A 19,275-nucleotide genomic window follows, 5' to 3' on the forward strand; every position below is an offset into this window, starting at 1 on the left:
TTTCAGCAATACTCACTTTTGCGCCACCTCCTCCTCTCTCAGTACATCATGGGACAAATCAGCCTTGGTTTAATGCAGCCAGAGTTAGCTTAGCTGCTCCCTATGCTGCAACATTAAAGACCACCACTGTTTCAAAAGATTTAACACCTGATCACAATGGATGGAGGAAAAGCACCACAAAGGTGATACTGATACGAAGGCAGGAGTTTGGAGATTGCCATAATAGGAAATTCACCATCGATGAGGGGTTGCTTCTAAGATATTTGATATTGCACTTCCTCTTAAGATCTTTGTGGAGATTATGATCAAAACTCATAAGCATTAATAAATTACCGGTATATTTGAAATCCTTGTGTAATACACACCTTGACCAAGAAAACCCGCAAACTACTACCACCTTGTACATTGAAAGAAATTACCCAAACATGAAAAGAGCTGCATAGAGGTTGAATGGCACTTAATGAACCAAATAGACCAGTGGTTCGCCACTAAATTTCTGTCATTTTTGCATGGTAATATTACAAATTTTATGGTCTGTTTTAGCGCTGTGCAATTTTCAATATATTGGCCTAAATCGGTTTTGAAGTCACACCCGGTAATGATTTTGACTCGGCAATACGCAGCAATATATCACTCTTCACGCGAGGGAGAACAGGGCAACCGATTGCAAGGCACCACTGATATCACACAATGACCTCAGCCGATAACGCTGCTGATCTGAGCTGCCTTCCCTCATGCTGGCGGAAGAACAGGGCAGCTGATTGCCCTCACATCAATGCACTACCTTCCCTTGGCACTGAGGCAGAGCAGCTTTTCTCAGTCAGCAGGAAAGCAGCACCGGCCACAGTAGACCTGCATCTTGCGCATTTTGCCTAGCTGCCAGCGCAGGCTGCCCAACTGAAGGCAGCCTGATGCACCCCCATCCCCTCCCATTAAATCATGACACTGACTGCTCCTTCCCTCATCCCCACATCTCCAATATCAGACATTGTGATATATTGGAATATTGTGATGTTGCTCAGCCCTAGTCTTAATAGGAGCTACTCCACATTTTGTTCAAGAAATTGCTTTGCAGAGGTAGCTACCACAGAGTTACCAAATTTTTCAAAAGTAAGGGGCCATGGCTTGGCTGTTGAAAAATAGGGGGTCCTCAGTAATTAGCTGAATGGGAATCACTGAAATAGACTGATAGTCAAGATACCAGTATAACCTAGATCAGGCATCCCCAAACTTCGGCCCTCCAGATGTTTTGGACTACAATTCCCATCTTCCCCGACCACTGGTCCTGTTAGCTAGGGATCATGGGAGTTGTAGGCAAAAACATCTGGAGGGCCGCAGTTTGGGGATGCCTGACCTAGATCTTGTTGGACAATTGATATTAAGTTCAACAGGATTATATAGTTTTCCAGAAGTATAAACATTATGCATCCAGTAAAGAAGCCCCCTCCCACCCTGTAATGACACTCATGCTATGGGGAAGAAAAGCCACAACACCAACTCCATAGAGGGTATCTGTTTCCTCCTCTTTTAATAAAAGTTCTGTAAAATAACTCTAGAAATATTAAATGGGGCAAGTATATTACTTCACTACAAGTCTACCCACAGGTATAGATCGTTATTTTTTTTCATAAAAGCAGAGTGGTCAAGCCAGAATCTGCCTGCAACTCACCCCCCCAAACATTCTATTCTATACAAGGCGTGTGCCAGAAACTAAGACTATTACCACCAATTGCGAAAAACACCATCTGTTGTTCTGTTATATAATGCTATCCTTCCAGATACATGGGAATGAATCTTCCAGCAAAATCCACTAGGAAAAAAAGTGTCACCTTATGTTAAAGAATTGCACAACAGATAATCAGGAATTCTGAGTTTTTAATATCTAAAAATCATGTTTCCTTAATACAATATTTCTCCCCCACAGGATAATCTCTAACCTGGCAGCATCCTTGCACAGGATGCAACCTGAATTTCCGTTATATACCAAACTGCTCTCTGCTCCAGCCAATTTAGTATCTTTCTTGGCTTTTCAGTACCGGTACATTTTTTCTCCCAAATCCACCCAGGAGAGGAGGAGCAGGACAACATTCTCATCGGTCTGAATTGACATGGGAACTGAAAAGTACTGGACCATTCATAGGGAAAGTTAACTAGCAAGCTTCAGGGAAGAATTCTTATTGCCTTTTATTTTTTTTCAGCTGTAGCAAAAGGAAAAAGAAAAAAGAGGGGGTTTGCAGCCCAAAGTTTATTTCTAAATTAAGCTTAGTAGTGTAGTTGTTTTTTTAAAAAACCAAACCTATTCTTCCATATCTTCACAGCAACTGGTAGGAATAAATACAATGGCACCTGACTGCTTTGCACGCACAGAATGGAGAGGAAGGCTCCGGATTTTGTAGTAGCTTCCTTGCAGGAAGAGCTGTGGAATACAATATGTGTCCTGAGTGGATGATGGTTCCCCTCTCCGCTCCAAGCAGCTGAGAAACACACAGAACAAAGCAGCTCAGGCCACGTTCTTGGCCAGAAAAGAGGCAGTGCCCACCTTAAGTGTTCTCAGTTTGTATGCCAAGTAGGAGTTGGCTGTTGTGCTACTAGGAATTGCCTGCAGGTGGAGAGGGCAACATCCACCCTTCTATGTGTACCATTTGAAATGTGGGTTTGGGGTAGGTGCGGGACCTGTTTTCCTTCCTTAACTCTTCATTTATTGTCGCCTGCAGATCTGCCCCTCCACCTTAAGCCAGTGGAGTTGAGTTCTTCATGCTCTCTGAAATAACTGAACCAGAAGTAGCAGCAGATGCTGACTTATCTCCCTAAAACAAATCGAGACACCTCCCAATAAATGCCCTCTTGGAAGCAGGGCATTTTGTCTGGTGCAGCTGCAGGAAGGAAGGAAGCTGCAAGTTCAGAAGGGAAAAAAGGCCTCTGGCCAGGGAATGGACAGGACTCCTCCTATGGCTTTGCTCTCCCCCAACACCTCCAGAAGCAAGTCTGTCGAGGGGCCTGGGGCGAGCTGGGCACTCCCTTCACGGCGGGCCTTGGGGACGAGAAAAGGACTCGCATCTTCCCTCCGTCTAAACCGGATGGCGGGCAGATCAGGCAAGGAGCATCGCGGGTCTGGGGATCGTCCTTCAAGGGGACACCTGGGGCCCCGGGTAGGGCTCTCCGCCGCACCAGAAATCCGCCGCCTGGGGCGTCTCGAGCAGCCACACCTCCTTGGGCAGACCCGAAGGGTCGGCGGCGGGCGGAGGCAGGCTCTGCCCGTCCAGCAGGCGGAAGTAGTGGCAGTCCCGCCCGTGCTCCGGGTCGTAGGGCGGCGCGAGGATGTCGAGGAAGGCGGCGGGCCCGCCCACGGCGTCGATCTGGTGCAGGTTGTCGGTGTGCGGCGACAGCAGGCACGGCGCCGAGGCGGGCGTGTAGAGCTGGTGCGAGCGGAGCAGGGCGCGCCGGCGGGAGCCCGGCCGGGAAGGAGGAAGAGGAGGGGGCTGCCCCGACGACGACGACCCCGCGGAGGTGGCGCTTCCAGCTCCTCCGGCTCCCCCGTCGGGGGCGTCGAAGCAGGCGATGCGCAGCGTGCCGTAGAGCACCTTGAGCAGCCCGTCCATGCCCGGGTGGTCGTGCAGAGGGATGCAGGCGCCGGCGCGCAGCACGAACACGCCCATGCTGAAGCTCTCCGTCTCGCAGATGTGCATGTAGCTCACGGGAGGCTGAGCCAGGCCCGGCACCGCCGACGGGCCCCGCGGGGACAGGCGCAGGTCCTCGGCCCGGACCTCGTTCAGCAGCTGCTGCAGGCGGTGCAGGTTCTCCGCGAAGCGAGGCCCGCTCCCGTCGCCGCCGCCGCTGTTGTTGTTACCGCCCGGCGGGCGGAACGTGAGGCGGGCCTGCCGGGCCACCCGCTGGATCAGGGAGGCCATGTTGTCGCGGGGCATCGTGCCGCCGCCGCTGCCTCCCCACAGCGGATGGTGCGAGGCTCTGCGCACGCGCCGCCTCGTCGGCTTTCCGCCTCCCGCTTCCCTTCCCCCCCTTTGGTCCCGCTAGGCAGTATGGGGGTTGTAGTTCTCTTCATCAGTCGGCGGTTTTTCTCTCTCTCCGGGGTTTTTTCTTTAGTTTTGCTTGAAACGACCCTACGCGGGTATCCCTGTTTTTTTAAAAAAAGGAAAGCTGAAAGGGACGGAGGATTTTAATGGGGCAAAACCTGCTGGCCGCCTCATTTCCTTTTTCGCGGAGAGACTACAATTCCCATGAGGCTGGCGGGGGCCACGTGTCTTAAGAGTGTTCCTTCGGGGTGACAGGCCGCCTCCGTCACCTTGTGGCTTGGGCCGCAGGCGTTTTTGGGCTCCTGAAAAAAACGGCCGCCCAGCAAACTTCTATATAGGAATGTTTCTATGTTCTGGCTGCTGGCACACTATGTCCCTCCTCAAAGACTTATGGGTACTGTAGTTTGCTAAGGGTTGCTGGGAATTGTAATTCTGTGAAGGGTGAACTACAGCGCCCAGGATTCTTTGAGGGAAAGAATGTGCTTTTAAAGGTGTAAAGGTAAAGGGACCCCTGACCATTAGGTCCAGTCTTGACCGACTCTGTGGTTGCGGCACTCATCTCGCATTATTGGCCAAGGGAGCCGGCGTACAGCTTCCAGGTCATGTGGCTAGCATGACAAAGCCGCTTCTGGTGAACCAGAGCAGCGCACGGAAACGCCTTTTACCTTCCCGCCGGAGCGGTACCTATTTATCTACTTGCACTTTGACATGCTTTCGAACTGCTAGGTTGGCAGGAGCTGGGACCGAGCAATGGGAGCTCACCCCGTCGCGGGGATTCGAACCGTGCAAGCCCTAGGCTCTGTGGTTTAACCCACAGCGCCACCCGCATCCCAGTCTTTAAAGGTGTACACAGCCTTATTTTGAAGGATCTGGGGCAAATTTCTGGCAGACAGTTCCAGAGTTAGCCCCTCTCACCACACTCTAGGATATTTCTTTCATAAAGGAGGCACACATATTAAGTTGGAAAGAACACATGTATTTAAAACAACATTTAATAATGAAAAATGAACCATTTAAAATTAAAATTGGTACTGTGCCCTCCCAATATAGGAGTGTAGCATTATGATTCTACCTCTCACGTGTTTTGCTTAAGGTGTAGGCTTCTATATATCAACAACACTGAATTTTCATGACACAAATATTTTGTTTTCCACACTTAATTATTCACCTTGTGTAGTTTAGCCTAAGTCCAGTGAAATGCATCACTCTCTTCAGCTAGGTTTGCAAGAACAGATCATTTTTACAGTGAGCACAACTGACTTCAGGTCCTTCGTTTCACCTGTTGCCATTGACGTTAAACCAATATGCCTAATATTTACCTGAGAAGTAAGAATTAATGCAGATCTACAGGACTGCTGCAGCAGCGAGTGGACCATTAAGGCTGCAATATGTTCAGTTGAAATAAATGTAAAAATGGTTGGGATCAGGTTGTAAATATTAAAATACTGAAAACTTGCTGGTTCATTTTAATGCTTGACAGAGAAATGCTGTATATAGCAAACTTTGCATCAGTTTATTTCAGGAGATAATTAAGTTCCTGAGACTCCAAGCTGCATATCAAAACTGTAATATGCTCAGTTTTTTTCTTTGCCAGCACTCTCTGCCCTTCCTGCAGATTCAAATATTGTGTCATCCATTCAACAACTTCCTTACTTCTCCCTCTAAGCCCAGCCAGTCTCTTATATAACACCACACCATATATTTATTTATTTATTCACAGTATTTATAGCCCACTCTTCATTGAATGTTTTCAGTACCAGAGTAAGGAACTAAGGAAAAACAATATTCAAAAATTACAAAATCATACAAACAGGTCCAATAAACAACTTAACAATGTTGCCATTAGGTAAACAAGCAAAACCACAGCAACAAAATTAATACAGTATTTCCAATTTAACAAAATTCCTAGGTAAAAACAAACAAAACATTCATATCGGGGGTCAGCAACCTTTTTCGGCTGTGAGCCGGTCCACCGTCCCTCGGACCATGTGGTGGGCCGGACTATATTGGGGGGGGGATGAATGAATTCCTATGCCCCCCAAATAACCCAGAGATGCATTTTAAATAAAAGGACACCTTCTACTCATGTAAAAACATGCTGATTCCCGGACCGTCCGCGGGCCGGATTGAGAAGGCGATTGGGCCGCATCCGGCCCACGGGCCTTCGGTTGCCTACCCCTGATATAGATTAAATAACCAAGGGCTTTAGCAACAGTTCCCACCCCATCTTTTACCTGTGGCAGCCCACTCTGTGCCAACAGACTCTTTGTTGCTTGTGAGTAATTTAAGGTCTTTCACCTCCAAATATTCAAAGAACATGGCTCCCCCACAAAGAATTCTGGGAACTATATTTTGTTAAGAGGGCTGGGAATTGTAGCTCTGGGGTGTTATGAAAAATGTACCCCAAAATGCGTTGCCTTTTAAGAAGGACAGACGCGGGTCGGAAGCTCCAAAATTTGCACTAAGTTCAGCTCCGCCGGGAAAATGACAGAGACCACACGATGCTGTCAGGAAAAACAAACTGATCCCTTTATTGCAGAATGCAAAGCTACAGCTGTAGGGTCCCTGCCTCTGGAAAGAAGGAAGGAACCCCGGGAAATGGTGAAGTCCCCCTATATACCCTCCTGTTCATGCATGGAAATCTCTGGACTAGGAGGGAGGGGGAGACAAGGGCGACGGGGTGCGGAGATGACTCTTCCTTTCAGATGGAGAGATGTCAATCTCTCTTCTCCTGTCGTTGATGGTGCTCCCTGTTGTTTGGCAGGAAGGGCAATCAGTCAAGATGGGTGCAGAGGTGGGGCAGTTCCTGGCGATTTCCATGGGGTGGAAGTCCGCCCGGCAGTGTTTTCCTCCAGGCCATGGAAGGGTGGGCTACGTTGAGGATGGCAATTTATTTGAATAAAGTTGTCAAGCTAATCTTTCTATTGTCCGTGTCTTCCTTCGTTGGGTATGGGACGGTGATGGGGAGGTTTCAGGGGGGCTTGGGGTCAGAGAAGGGTTGCACAGAAAATAAGTATGGAAAACATTTCTAATACATCCTGACGTATACAGTTCTAAAATATAAAACAGTGGTTTTCTAATACAAAGAGATACTAACAAACCTATTTTCTAATACAGAGGAACACTAGTCTAATTAATCAAGAGTAATACTGAGGTTGTGGTTAGGTTCTTAGGCATATAGGGAGGGACGCCTTTCAAGGGATATAAGGGGTTTCTCACATTTAAGGCACATAAGGCCAGCAGACATATAATCACAAGAAGCAAGCATATAATCACGAGAAGGTAAAAGTTCATAGCAAGTTTGTATAAGGTTTGTATAAAATGGTAAGGCTGTATAAAAATGGGCTGTGTTACTTGGTGGAGTTTATGATAATTGTCTGTGATAATTGTCTAGGCGAGGGTTGCATATGCTTGTCCTTAGGCGAAGGGGAAATGCAGATGTCTAGGCAAGGGTTGCATATGCTTGTCCTTAAGCGAAGGGGAAATGCAGAGTTTATGTTGGATTTTAGGAGGTGTTTGAATATGTTAATCCCTGCGGAGGGGGTGCGGGTTTGTGGAGGGAAGGAGAGCCAAGCTGTGGCGGCGAAATGGTGGTGCGAAGGACTCTGGGTAGCCGTAGCTGTCAAGCTGTGGTTACCCCTCTCTGTTCATTAATAATGGTGTCCTGCAACCCCCCCAATATGATTTTATAACAGGGGCAAACTACAGTTTCCATTATTCTTTGGCGAGGAGGGAGCTATGTGCTATAAATGGTGCAGATGTTATCCTAATTCTTTCATTCCCTCAATTCATCTTTGAATTACAGTCATACCTCATGTTGTGTCCGCTTCAGGTTGAATCATAGAATTGAATCATTGAATCATAGAATTGTAGAGTTGGAAGGGATCGTGAGGGTCATCTAATCCATCCCCTGCAATACACGAATCTCAACCAGATTCATACATGATAGATGGCCATCCAATCTCTGCTTTAAAACCTCCAAGGAAGGAGAGTCGCTCAGCACCTCCTGAGAGAGACCGTTCCACTGTCAAACAGCCCTTACCATCAGAAAGTTCTTCCTGAGTCAGAATCTCTTTGTAACTTGAATCCACTGTTTCGGGTCCTACCCTCCAGAGCAGGAGAAAACTGTAACTTGAATCCACTGTTTCGGGTCCTACCCTCCAGAGCAGGAGAAAACAAGTAGCTCTACCCTCCATGATATTTGAAGATGGCTATCGTATCTCCACTCAATCTCCTCTTTACCAGGCTCAACATAACCAGTTCCCTCAACTGTTATTCATAATGTTTGGTTCCCAGACCCTTTATCTTGGTCATTATTGCTGCCAGTGTTTCTATGCCGCCTCTCCTCCCCAGCCTTACACAACAATAATGTTTAGAGGATTTCCCCCTAAGCCTAATTGTCACATGTGTTTTGTGGGGGGTGATGCTTTTTGTTGGGATGGCAGCTGGGAAGCGAAGGGTTAACCCCGCTTCCTGTGCGCTGCTATCCTGATGAAAACCAGCTCCCCCCCCCTCCAAATGTGGAAATTAGACTTCTAAAAAGAGCTCCCATTGGCTCTACTAGATTGAGTCTATAAACAAGTGTATTTTTCTGTGGTCTGTTTTGCCTCTCTGTCAATAAGTAACAAAGAAGGGGGAGATGGGGGGGGGAATCAAATACAGAGTCAGTTAATCATAGAAGAATGCATAATGTGGAGATTTTGTGAGGGCTGAATGTATCCTTGGTGCAATATCTGTAAATTAAAAGAGTATATCTGGGAGATATAACACAACTTCAAAGATAACTCGGTCAACTTGGAAACTCCCACACATGCATGTTATTATCTTACTTGTGACATACAGTACTTCCTGTATATCACAAGCATGCAATCCACACTTTGTTATCCTCTTCATTCACTGAGGATTTTAAACTGAAGTCACAATAGCTATATTAAAACCATTCGCAATACGTACTGCTCTCGCAACCTGAGCAGGAAAGTTAGCTGACACAGAATCGCAGGAGAACATCGTGATCGTGAGATCTTGGACTCTTTGTCTTTGCCTTTAGTTTCAAAGCCCTGTAAGATGATCATGTCCACTTCTAATAATTTATCAGCTTTCCTGAATTAAAATTAAAACAGGAATAATTGACCAGGGGAGGGGGAGCAAGCAAGGTTCAAGGTTCTTGGACACATTCAAAATTAAACTGCCAAAAGGGGATTCTGTGGGAGACGGACAATGACAGTTAAAGTGGTATAAAAGTGCTTTAAATTTATAGTGAGAATAAAATAAGCCCTTCATTAGCGGCACATATCAGTTATAAATGCTTCACCCTTTAAAAAACAAAACAGATACTTGGCATGTTTACCTAATATATAGACCCACTTAAATATTTACAAAAAGTAATCAGAAACATGGTGGGGGAGGGGCAGAGGCAAAAGTGGACAGAGCAATAAATGTGAATCTTACCTTTGTCTGGTAAGCTAGTTCCTTCACACTCACATACCCCTCTCTATCCTCCCGGGGAGCATGAAGTATTGGCAGAGTTCAAGGACTCCTTCAAGCCAGGTAAAAGCACTCAGCGATGGTGTGGCTCAGGGATAGAGAGGGCCACATTTAGGCCCCTGGGACTGAGATTTCCCATGCATGCCTTCGTGGCACTCCTGCAATTGTTCAGTGAGGGCTACTAGTCTCTTGACCAACTGATTGCATATACATTGGAACACTGTAAAGAAGAGAAGCGATTCCTCTCATGACCCTGCGCAATTGTTTAGGTCATTTGAGGAGGCCCTGCTACATGTCCTCCCACCAGTTGTCAGGATCCTGTAGCAGGATTTTGTCTGTTGCCTGTGCCTAGGTTGTGGAATACCCTGCCTTGGGAAAGTCATCTCTTTTTTTACTCCCTGATGAAGTTTTTCATGAAGCTGAAGGCTCTATTGTTCTAGATGGGTGATATTGATCTGGGCATAGCTGCCAAGTTTTCCCTTTTCTCATGAGGAAGCCTATTCAGCATAAGGGAAAATCCCTTTAAAAAAGGGATAACTTGGCAGCTATGTCTGGGTTTTGCCTGATTCCCCACTGCAAAACACAATCTTCTTTTGCTATTGTTGGGCTGATAACTCAACTGACACCACTACTGGACTTATTTCAGACCTTCAGCTGAATGACATAGCCTAGAGTCATAAAGGCTAATCTGACCAATCAGATGACACTCAATGATGACACAGTGGAGCATCAGGCGTTGCCACGGAAATGCTGCCTGGTTACAATCAAAGGCAGCTTTGAGGTGGGGCAGTGCTATTAGGACTTAGCCATGAAGCCAGGCCAGTGGCTGAACATCTTCATTTCATCTTCAACTCAAGAGTGACCCCTAGAATAAGGTAGGCTGTCCACCTTCAAATTCTGCATTATCCTTGAGGGAACAAAATAACATATCTAAAAAGTCTACCTCAGACAGGAACTGAAGAACTTTCCCAGATCAATCAATTTAGAAATGTGAGTAAGCCTACAGTTCTTTCTTTCTTTCTTCCTTTCTTTCTTTCTTTAGAAATGGAGTGCTGGTTCTTTTAGAAATACTTTGAGTACTACCAGCAGAGTAGTTTCTTTTGTGTAAATATTATATGTAACTTAGCAAATTAAGAATTAAAAATAAGTAACTCTTCAAGGGAAACCAGGGAATATCAAGACTGTTTTGAGGATTTATATGAAAACCAACGCTGCAATCCTGTACACAGTAACATGGGAGCAAGACCCACTGAACTCCGTAGGGCTTTCTCTGTGGAGATGAGTGAAAATTTAAAGGCAAACTTAACTAAGTCACATTTTCCAAAAGAAGATGTGAACCAAAATACAGCCATCCTTCACAATTCACTTTTCTCCTAATTTTGCAGTGCTGTTGTCCAGTCACTTAATGTGTATAGAAATTCTTCTGCAATATGAGCTGGATTCCCATCAGCCTCCGTGAGCATGGCCAACAGTCAATAATACGAATTTTCAAACAACACAATTTTCCTTCGAGCCAGATGTTAGAAAGAAAGAAAACTAAATAGATGCATCTGTGCTAGAGCATTGGATTTTTATTGAGTTATTATCCCACATCTGTAGACTTTTCTTTTTTCCATTCCCAAGGTAGAAGGCGGAGTTGGACCAGATACCTATTTGGGTTGCCAAAAAAAAACATGGTGGTAACTAAAGCTTTCACCACACACCAAGTCCCTTTGGGATAAAGCGTTAAATGAAATAATACATGTACATTTTGGAAATCTAAAAACTGAGTAGGAGGAAATGTTTGCTGTTCTAGGTTTATTGGGATCTTGGAAGGCAGTGGGCAAGAGGTGGAGAAGCCTTTCTATTAGCAAAGCTGGATATTAAGTTGAAAGTGTGCTAGATAGCTAGTCAATTGAAGCCAAATAAGCTGATGTTTAGTGTTGTCCCTTCCTTACAATAATGTCTCATTGTGCCCTCTCCCTTAATTATGTCTCATGATAACTCAAAGCTGAGAGGAATTTTGCTGATAGGTGTGCTTCTAGAAAGCTAGTGGTGTAATAGCTAAAGTTGCAAACTTAACCTCACTTAACTGTTAGTAAGCCCCATTGAATCCAATAGGACTTACTTCTGAATAAACATTGTTAGGATTGTACCATAAGAGCATGAGGTGGACATCCTCTGGTTGAAGGTCTAGATCAGTATTTCCCCTACTTGGGTCTCCAGCTGTTTTTGAACTACAATTCCCTTCATCCCTGACCACTGGTCCTGCTAGCTTGGGATGATGGGAGCTGTAGTCCAAAAACAGCTGAAGACCTGAGTTTGTGAAACACTGGCCTGGATTCTGTGCTAAATTAATTCAGCATTCAGTCCATCCAACAACATCAGTTTACAGAAGGAGAGTCTCTTGTCTCCTCTACCCACCTGCATCCCTGTAAGGCTTCTATGGAGGTTAGGGTGGGGGGAGAGTCCTGAACAATGCAGGGTGGAGCTCATGGGGAAGGAGGGTACAGGCAGTTTATCCTTCTGTGAGCTTCCTTTGCTTAACTTATTTAAGATGCAAGCGAATCTCACAAACCACTTCCTGGAAAGTCACTATTTCCTTAGTTCTCAGCCTTCTGTATGGATACACAGCAAGTGATTACGGAGGACTGTCTCAGAGGGATGAGATTTAAAATGTATGTGAAGCACTAATAACAGAAGAATTGTCCTCCTGGTGGTGAGTCTTGAGTCCAGCCTCCAGTCTCCACCAATGTCCAGTTGGGTCATTTCCAGGCAACCTCTTTATTGAGCTTTCATCCTGGTTTGTTTGCATAAAGTTGGTGGGAAAAGTTAGACAATGTTGGCTATTGACTAAGCATTCATTGTGATTTGTTTTGGGGGAGGTCATACAATGTTGCATCAAGCAAATATTATCCCACCCTTTTCAGCCCTTTCCTTATTGCCAGAAATCTGATGGTGAGGCAGGTTAGGTTTGTTGCACAAGAGAACCAAATCAAATTTTAATTGCACAACCTGAATTTGCTGGCATATATTTGAATCCCACCCCAAAACAGCGATAGTCTGGAAGCGCCCCCAGATGCACCCAGGAAACCCAGAAGCAACCACCAAAACTCTATTTTGCCCCACCATCTATGATTCAGAGATATACTGCCTCGGTACATGGAGTTTCTTGTCACCCGTGCTTGGAAATGCATTGTATACATGTTAAGTGTTCTGCTAAAAAGATTAGTTCCTGTTGCAAGCCTGGGGGACCTTAGCACCCCAACCCTTAAAAAACCATCTTTAGATGCAGCCAATATAGCCAACTATCGCCCAGTCTCAAATCTTCCATTCCTGGGCAAGGTGATTGAGCGAGTGGTTGCTGAACAACTCCAGGCACGCCTGGAAGAAGCGGACCATTTGGATCACTTCCAGTCGGGATTCAGGCCTCATCATGGGACTGAAACTGCCTTGGTCGCACTGGTCGATGATCTCCGGCGGGCTAGGAACAAAGGTGAGAGCTGTTTCCTAGTTCTGCTGGATCTCTCAGCGGCTTTTGACACCATTGACCATAGCATCCTTCTGGACCGTCTAGAGAGGGCTTGGGAGCTGCGGGCACTGTCATACAGTGGTTCTGCTCCTTCCTCCTGGGCCGTGTTCAGAAAGTGGTTGTGGGGGATGAGTGTTCAGACCCCTGGGCTCTCACTTGTGGGGTGCCTCAGGGTTCTGTCCTCTCCCCCATGCTTTTTAACATCTGCATGCAGCCGCTGGGAGAGATCATCAGGGGGTTTGGGCTGGGTGTTCATCAGTATGCGGATGATATCCAGCTCTATCTCTCTTTCAAATCAGAACCAGTGAAGGTCTTATGTGAGTGCCTGGAGGCGGTTGAATGATGGATGGTGGCTAACAGATTGAGATTGAATCCTGACAAGACAGAAGTACTGTTCATGGGGGACAGGAGGCGGGCAGGTGTGGAGGACTCCCTGGTCCTGAATGGGGTAACTGTGCCCCTGAAGAACCAGGTGCGCAGCCTGGGAGTCATTTTGGACTCACAGCTGTCCATGGAGGCGCAGGTCAATTCTGTGTCCAGGGCAGCTGTTTATCAGCTCCATCTGGTACGCAGGCTGAGACCCTACCTGCCTGCGGATTGTCTCGCCAGAGTGGTGCATGCTCTAGTTATCTCTCGCTTGGACTACTGCTATGTGGGGCTACCTTTGAAGGTGACCCGGAAACGACAACTAACCCAGAATGCAGCAGCTACACTGGTGACTGGGAGTGGCCGCCGAGACCACATAACACCGGTTCTGAAAGACCTACATTGGCTCCCAGTACGTTTGCGAGCACAATTCAAAGTGTTGGTGCTGACCTTTAACGCCCTAAACAGCCTCGGTCCAGTATACCTGAAGGAGTGTCTCCACCCCCATCGTTCTGCCCGGACACTGAGGTCCAGCGCCAAGGGCCTTCTGGCAATTCCCTTGCTACGAGAAGCCAAGTTACAGGGAACCAGGCAGAGGGCCTTCTCGGTAGTGGCACCCACCCTGTGGAATGCCCTCCCACCAGAGGTCAAAGAGAACAACAATTACCAGACCTTTAGAAGGCATCTCAAGGCAGCCCTGTTTAGGGAAGCTTTTAATGTTTGATGGGTTTCTCTATTTTGGTATTTTGTTGGAAGCCGCCCAGAGTGGCTGGGGGAACCCAGCCAGATGGTTGGGGTATAAATAATAAATTATTATTATTATTAACCCTAACTCAGTGTCTGGAGAACTACAAGTTCCGCATCCCTGTTCTGTTGCCCCAATAATCTCTACACATCTTCATGCATGGCTGATGAAATAAATATATCCAAGGAAGCAATAAGGAATTCCACAGAAAGAAAAGGCCAGTTGCTCTGGACATTGTCGGCTTGTCATCATCAGCTCAGAAGTGAGCACAGCACTGCCTGCTTTTCAAAAGGATAGTTGGTAACTGCAAGGCCTGCCAAACAGTGATATAGTTAAGCACCAAGTGTGGTGGTGACAAGCTGACATCCCCCAGAGCAAGTGTGAAGGCTCGTGGTGGTGCCCACGCCTAAAAGACAGGCTGTAGTTGTTCTCCCAAAGTAATGGTTATCCTAAATGTCAGTCATAAAGACAGCCTGGGGTACACATGCAAAAATACAGGTTGCTGGGTGTTGCTCTCTTAAATGGGGACACATGCTCTATCTATCATCTATCTTTTGTTTGATTGTAATAAGCGGTTTACAAAAAAAATCAACATAAACCAGTTAATTTCCAATTCTCTCACCCAACTTTTCTTTAGCAGGTCTGCTATAATCCTGAAGTCTCTATGTCCAGGCCATTTGTGCTGCAGATGAACACAGGTTGCACTTGAATTCTTCTTGACCATATTTGCTCTTTCCATTATTTTCATATCTACCTACCTACCTATTATCTATCTATCTATCTATTTATCTATCATCTATCTATCAATCATCTATCTATCATCTACCCTGTTTCTCATATTTTAAGACATACCCATAAAATAAGCCATAGCAGGATTTTTAAGCATTCAAGGAATATAAGCCATACCCCGAAAATAAGACATAGTGATAGGCACAGCAGCAATGCCGGTCGCGGCAGGAGGAGGAGGAAAAAAATAAGACATCCCTTGGAAATAAGCCATAGTGTGTTTTTTTGAGGAAAAAATAAATATAAGACGTGTCTTATAATATGAGAAACACGGTATCTCTATCACCCATCTTTTGCTTGATTGTAATAAGTGGTTTTGAGTGCTCACTGGAAGGACAGATCGTGAAGCTGAGGCTCCAATACTTTGGCCACCTCATGAGAAGAGAAGACTCCCTGGAAAAGACCCTGATGTTGGGAAAGATTGAGGGCACTAGGAGAAGGGGACGGCAGAGGACGAGATGGTTGGACAGTGTTCTCGAAGCTACCAACGTGAGTTTGACCAAACTGCGGGAGGCAGTGGAAGACAGGAGTGCCTGGTGTGCTATGGTCCATGGGGTCACGAAGAGTCGGACACTACTAAACGCCTAAACAACAACAATAAGTAGTTTACAAAAGAATTAACATAAAACAGTTATAAACAGATATATAAAATGATTCAAAAGATAATTAAAATCAACAGTAAGCTTCAAGCTTTCAGTAAGCTTCAGTAGGACAATATGCTACCTGGACAACACATGCTCCCAAACCTGCATTTGCCAAGGTAATGTGAATACTTGGGTAGGGTAGGGCAACTCTTGAAGGAGAAAATTGGAAGATGGGTGTGTGTGAGAGAGTGCTTCATTCTTTGTGTATTGAATAACTCCTGAAAATCCTTTCCAACGTTGGTTTTCACAGTCCCAGAGGCTGACTTGCAGGTAGGTGGGCAGGTGGGAAAAAAAGAAGAAGTGGTGGCAGAGCAGAGAAGAACTAGCATGTTTAATTAGTCCTAGACTCACTCTCCCAAGACTCATTCCCTGCACACCCCCACTGGAAATACCACTTCACAATTCCTGCATTAGTGCTGCAAGAGAAATACAGAAACTTCTGAATGTGTAGTTGCTGAAAAAGTTGAAGAGAATCAGAGTGGACAGGCACATATTTTACAAGCACCTTTCAGGCAATATGGAGATGACTGTGATCTACCCTAATAAAACATCTAGCGTTCTTTCACCTCAACCTTTAAGAAGTGGTTTGTAGCGTCTCAGCTCCTATTATCCTAGAACAAAGAGATCTTGATGAACTGCCATTGTTGTGAACAAATTCTCTTTTTGCTTGTAATGGCATCCTGTGTAAATGCCACTTTCTTTTGGAAATAATTGCTAGCGAATGACTGAAAACAATGGCTTCCTTTTGCAGTTCTTATGGTGATGTGAAACGGTGATATCACTTCATAACTAGGGACATGATGAATTGTTTCCTTGAGGTTTATGAATCACTTCTTTGGTTGTGACCTCCATAATAGACTACAAACGAAATGCCAACTTCAGAAATAACCGTTTTGGTTGTTACCATTACTCAGAAACAAACACCATAGCTTAGTATTATTGGCTAATAGTAATAATAATAATAATAATAATAATAATTTATTTATACCCCACCCATCTGGCTGGAAAACCAAACATTTAACAGAAAATAAATAAATAGGTTAGGTAGGAGATTCTGCCAATCTAAGAGACAAAGATTTTCAGAAACCCATTTGAATGTTTGTGTCAGGCCAGTGACTGAGTAACTTCCTTCTGAGTTTTCCTGGTGTAATGGGAGTATTGTGGGACCGGGGGGGGGGGGAATTGCACAAATTACAGAGGAATGCACAAATTTGTCACTGAATGTGTGCTCTACAGGAATATATACCTCATCGTGAATCCCTGATGAATGTACCTTGATTATATACTGTACACAGGTAAGTTTGCACTTTGCTATTGTAGGAGTATACAATAATAATATCTTTATTACGGTCATAGACGAGCAAAAAAGAAAAAGAAAACCAATAATACATAAAATAGATAGTTCTTAAGTATAATCTTTGAGGAATACTGTTTCATAATCCTATTTTAAATTAAAATTAGGTTAAAATTTAATGAGGGATAGGTAGGAGTATTGTCTTTGTCCATTGGAAAAGACCCTGATGCTGGGAAAGATTGAGGGCACTAGGAGAAGGGGACGACAGAGGACGAGATGGTTGGACAGTGTTCTTGAAGCTACGAACATGAGTTTGACCAAATTGCGGGAGGCAGTGCAAGACAGGAGTGTCTGGCGTGCTATGATCCATGGGATACCCCCGCTTGGGATACCCCCTTCTGGACCTTCAGTGCACATTAGCACCTCCAAGCAAGATGCAGTTAGATGGCAGATGAATCCTTGTGTGCCTTCATGCAACTTAGCAGCTCAAAAATGCTGTGAGTACTTCTGAAATGCTCTGCTGTAGGAAACTCTGCAGCCTTGAAGGCACAGCCACAGGCTCAGCTCCTATTTGGAGCAGGTTTGTTTGTTTGTTCTGCTTCCTGACTTTTCTTCAAGGATCTATATGTAGATAGTCTCTTACAGTGCTGCAAAGCCATGTGCCCATCCCTGGGCAAAGAACACAGCTTACACATTTTCCAGCAAGGTGGTAGCTGAGATCACTGTTTTTGTGTGGGTGGGTGCAGGTTAGGACTGAGCTGAATTGTTCTAAAACAAACTTTTTTGATACAAAAGGGGGAGTTTTGGAAATGTGGCTTAAAAGTTTCAAAGAGAATTTTCCCTTCTTCATCTAAGTGGCTTTTTAGCTCCCCCCTCCCTGTCTTTGGCTGTGCTAGAATGATGGTGAAAAGTATTGTTATTACTCTGATTTTGCTCTGTGACATCAGGCAGTCTAGGCATAGTCAACGTGGTGCCCTGTAGATGTTGTTGGACTACAACTCCCATCATCCCTGACCGCTGGGGCTGATGGAAGTTGGAGGTCAACAATATCAGGATGGCATCATGTTGGCTACCCCTGACTAGTCAGATCTTATTTACTAAGGTGTTATGTACTGAGCTGAATCCTAGAACAATAGGATTCAGAATCAGCGGGAGCTACCCAATCCAACTCCAGGTGGAAGTGAATCCGCAACCTGATTGGCCTGCTGGAGCAGCCAATCAGGCGGCTGGCAGAAGTGAATCTGCTACCTGATTGGCCTGTAGGAGCAGCCAATCAGGCTGCAGGCAGAAGTCAATCCACAATATAATTGGCCCACAGGTGTAGCCCTGAAGTAGCCAATCACGCAAGGCCCATTGTGTAAATAATGTATATAAGCAGATGGTTTTGGGAAAAGAGCCATTCTTCTTCTCCTTGATGACTATGAGCTGAATAAAGAGCATGAAATTCACTCTCGACTCTGAGTACATTTCATAAGGTATGTAGGGTCACCATCACAAAGCCAAGTCAGAGAGAGGGTGGTGCTTCCTGCCCTCGCTCTACTGCTGTGCAGACACAGGAAAATAATGTTCCTGATCAATAATATGGCACATGGGGACTGTCACTACCAAGGCTAAGATGAATGGCCATTTCATCCCTGTTCCCACCTCACTCACCTCAAAAATCAGCGAAGCTTTCTTCAGCTTAGATGTAGTATATGTAAAATCGGGCTGAAGAAGCAAAATATAGAGCAATGTGATTATAGCCACAAAAGGAAAACAAATCTGAGCAACAAGCAATGCCAAGGGCTGGTGGTGGTGTGCTTTGGTATTTGGAGAACTGAAGCTATCAGTCCAGTCAGGAAAATCCACTTGTCTTGAACTGCTAGCATTGTGGTTGGTTGAGGGACTGAAATAAAACACACACTTTCACAAATGTCTGCATGTGCTATCTGGTCTTTACTCAATGTGTATTTCGAGATTAGGGTTCTCAAAATTATTTTGGAGATGTAAGGGGTTTGTTTGTCTGACTTGCCCAGTGTCAAACAATGAATCTGCAGTTCAATTGATATCAAAACAAATGTGGTTACTTTCCTTTCAAATATTGGTGGGCATGACTCAGACCATGGAGGAGAAGCTGAGGTCAGGCCAGAAGCAGGATGCGGCCATATGTACAGAGACCAAAATATCTATATCTAGGCCAGATAGGAAAGAAGCCTTATCTGGAGAAGCTTCTAGCAACAGTTCACAAATTTTAATTATTATTTATTTATTTCCTTAAAACTGTCTCACACTGTTAGCTGTGCTTTAGAATTGTTTTATACCAAACCACAACATATAAGGTTTATTGACCAGAATTATATAGGCGACTCTCAGTACTCCTTTATCATTTACAAAAGAAATACACAACCTGAAATCATTTTGGTAATTCAGGTATC

At 45.1% G+C, this 19,275-nt stretch overlaps 1 protein-coding gene across 1 annotated transcript; it reads right to left on the minus strand.

The window, feature by feature from the left end:
- Positions 1-1,013: 1,013 nt before the first annotated feature.
- On the minus strand, positions 1,014-3,952 carry ADO (2-aminoethanethiol dioxygenase). The gene has a single exon (XM_035138341.2). The coding sequence runs from the start codon at positions 3,921-3,923 to the stop codon at positions 3,126-3,128; it is 798 nt and encodes a 265-aa protein (XP_034994232.2). The 5' UTR covers positions 3,924-3,952; the 3' UTR covers positions 1,014-3,125.
- Between the last annotated feature and the right edge of the window lie 15,323 nt (positions 3,953-19,275).

This window comes from Zootoca vivipara, chromosome 5, assembly GCF_963506605.1.
Source record: "Zootoca vivipara chromosome 5, rZooViv1.1, whole genome shotgun sequence".
Taxonomy (NCBI): Eukaryota; Metazoa; Chordata; class Lepidosauria; order Squamata; family Lacertidae; genus Zootoca; species Zootoca vivipara.

Bases quoted from the DNA above. Each gene is read 5' to 3' on its own strand.
- ADO (XM_035138341.2), bottom strand. From the start codon at position 3,923: ATGCCCCGCGACAACATGGCCTCCCTGATCCAGCGGGTGGCCCGGCAG.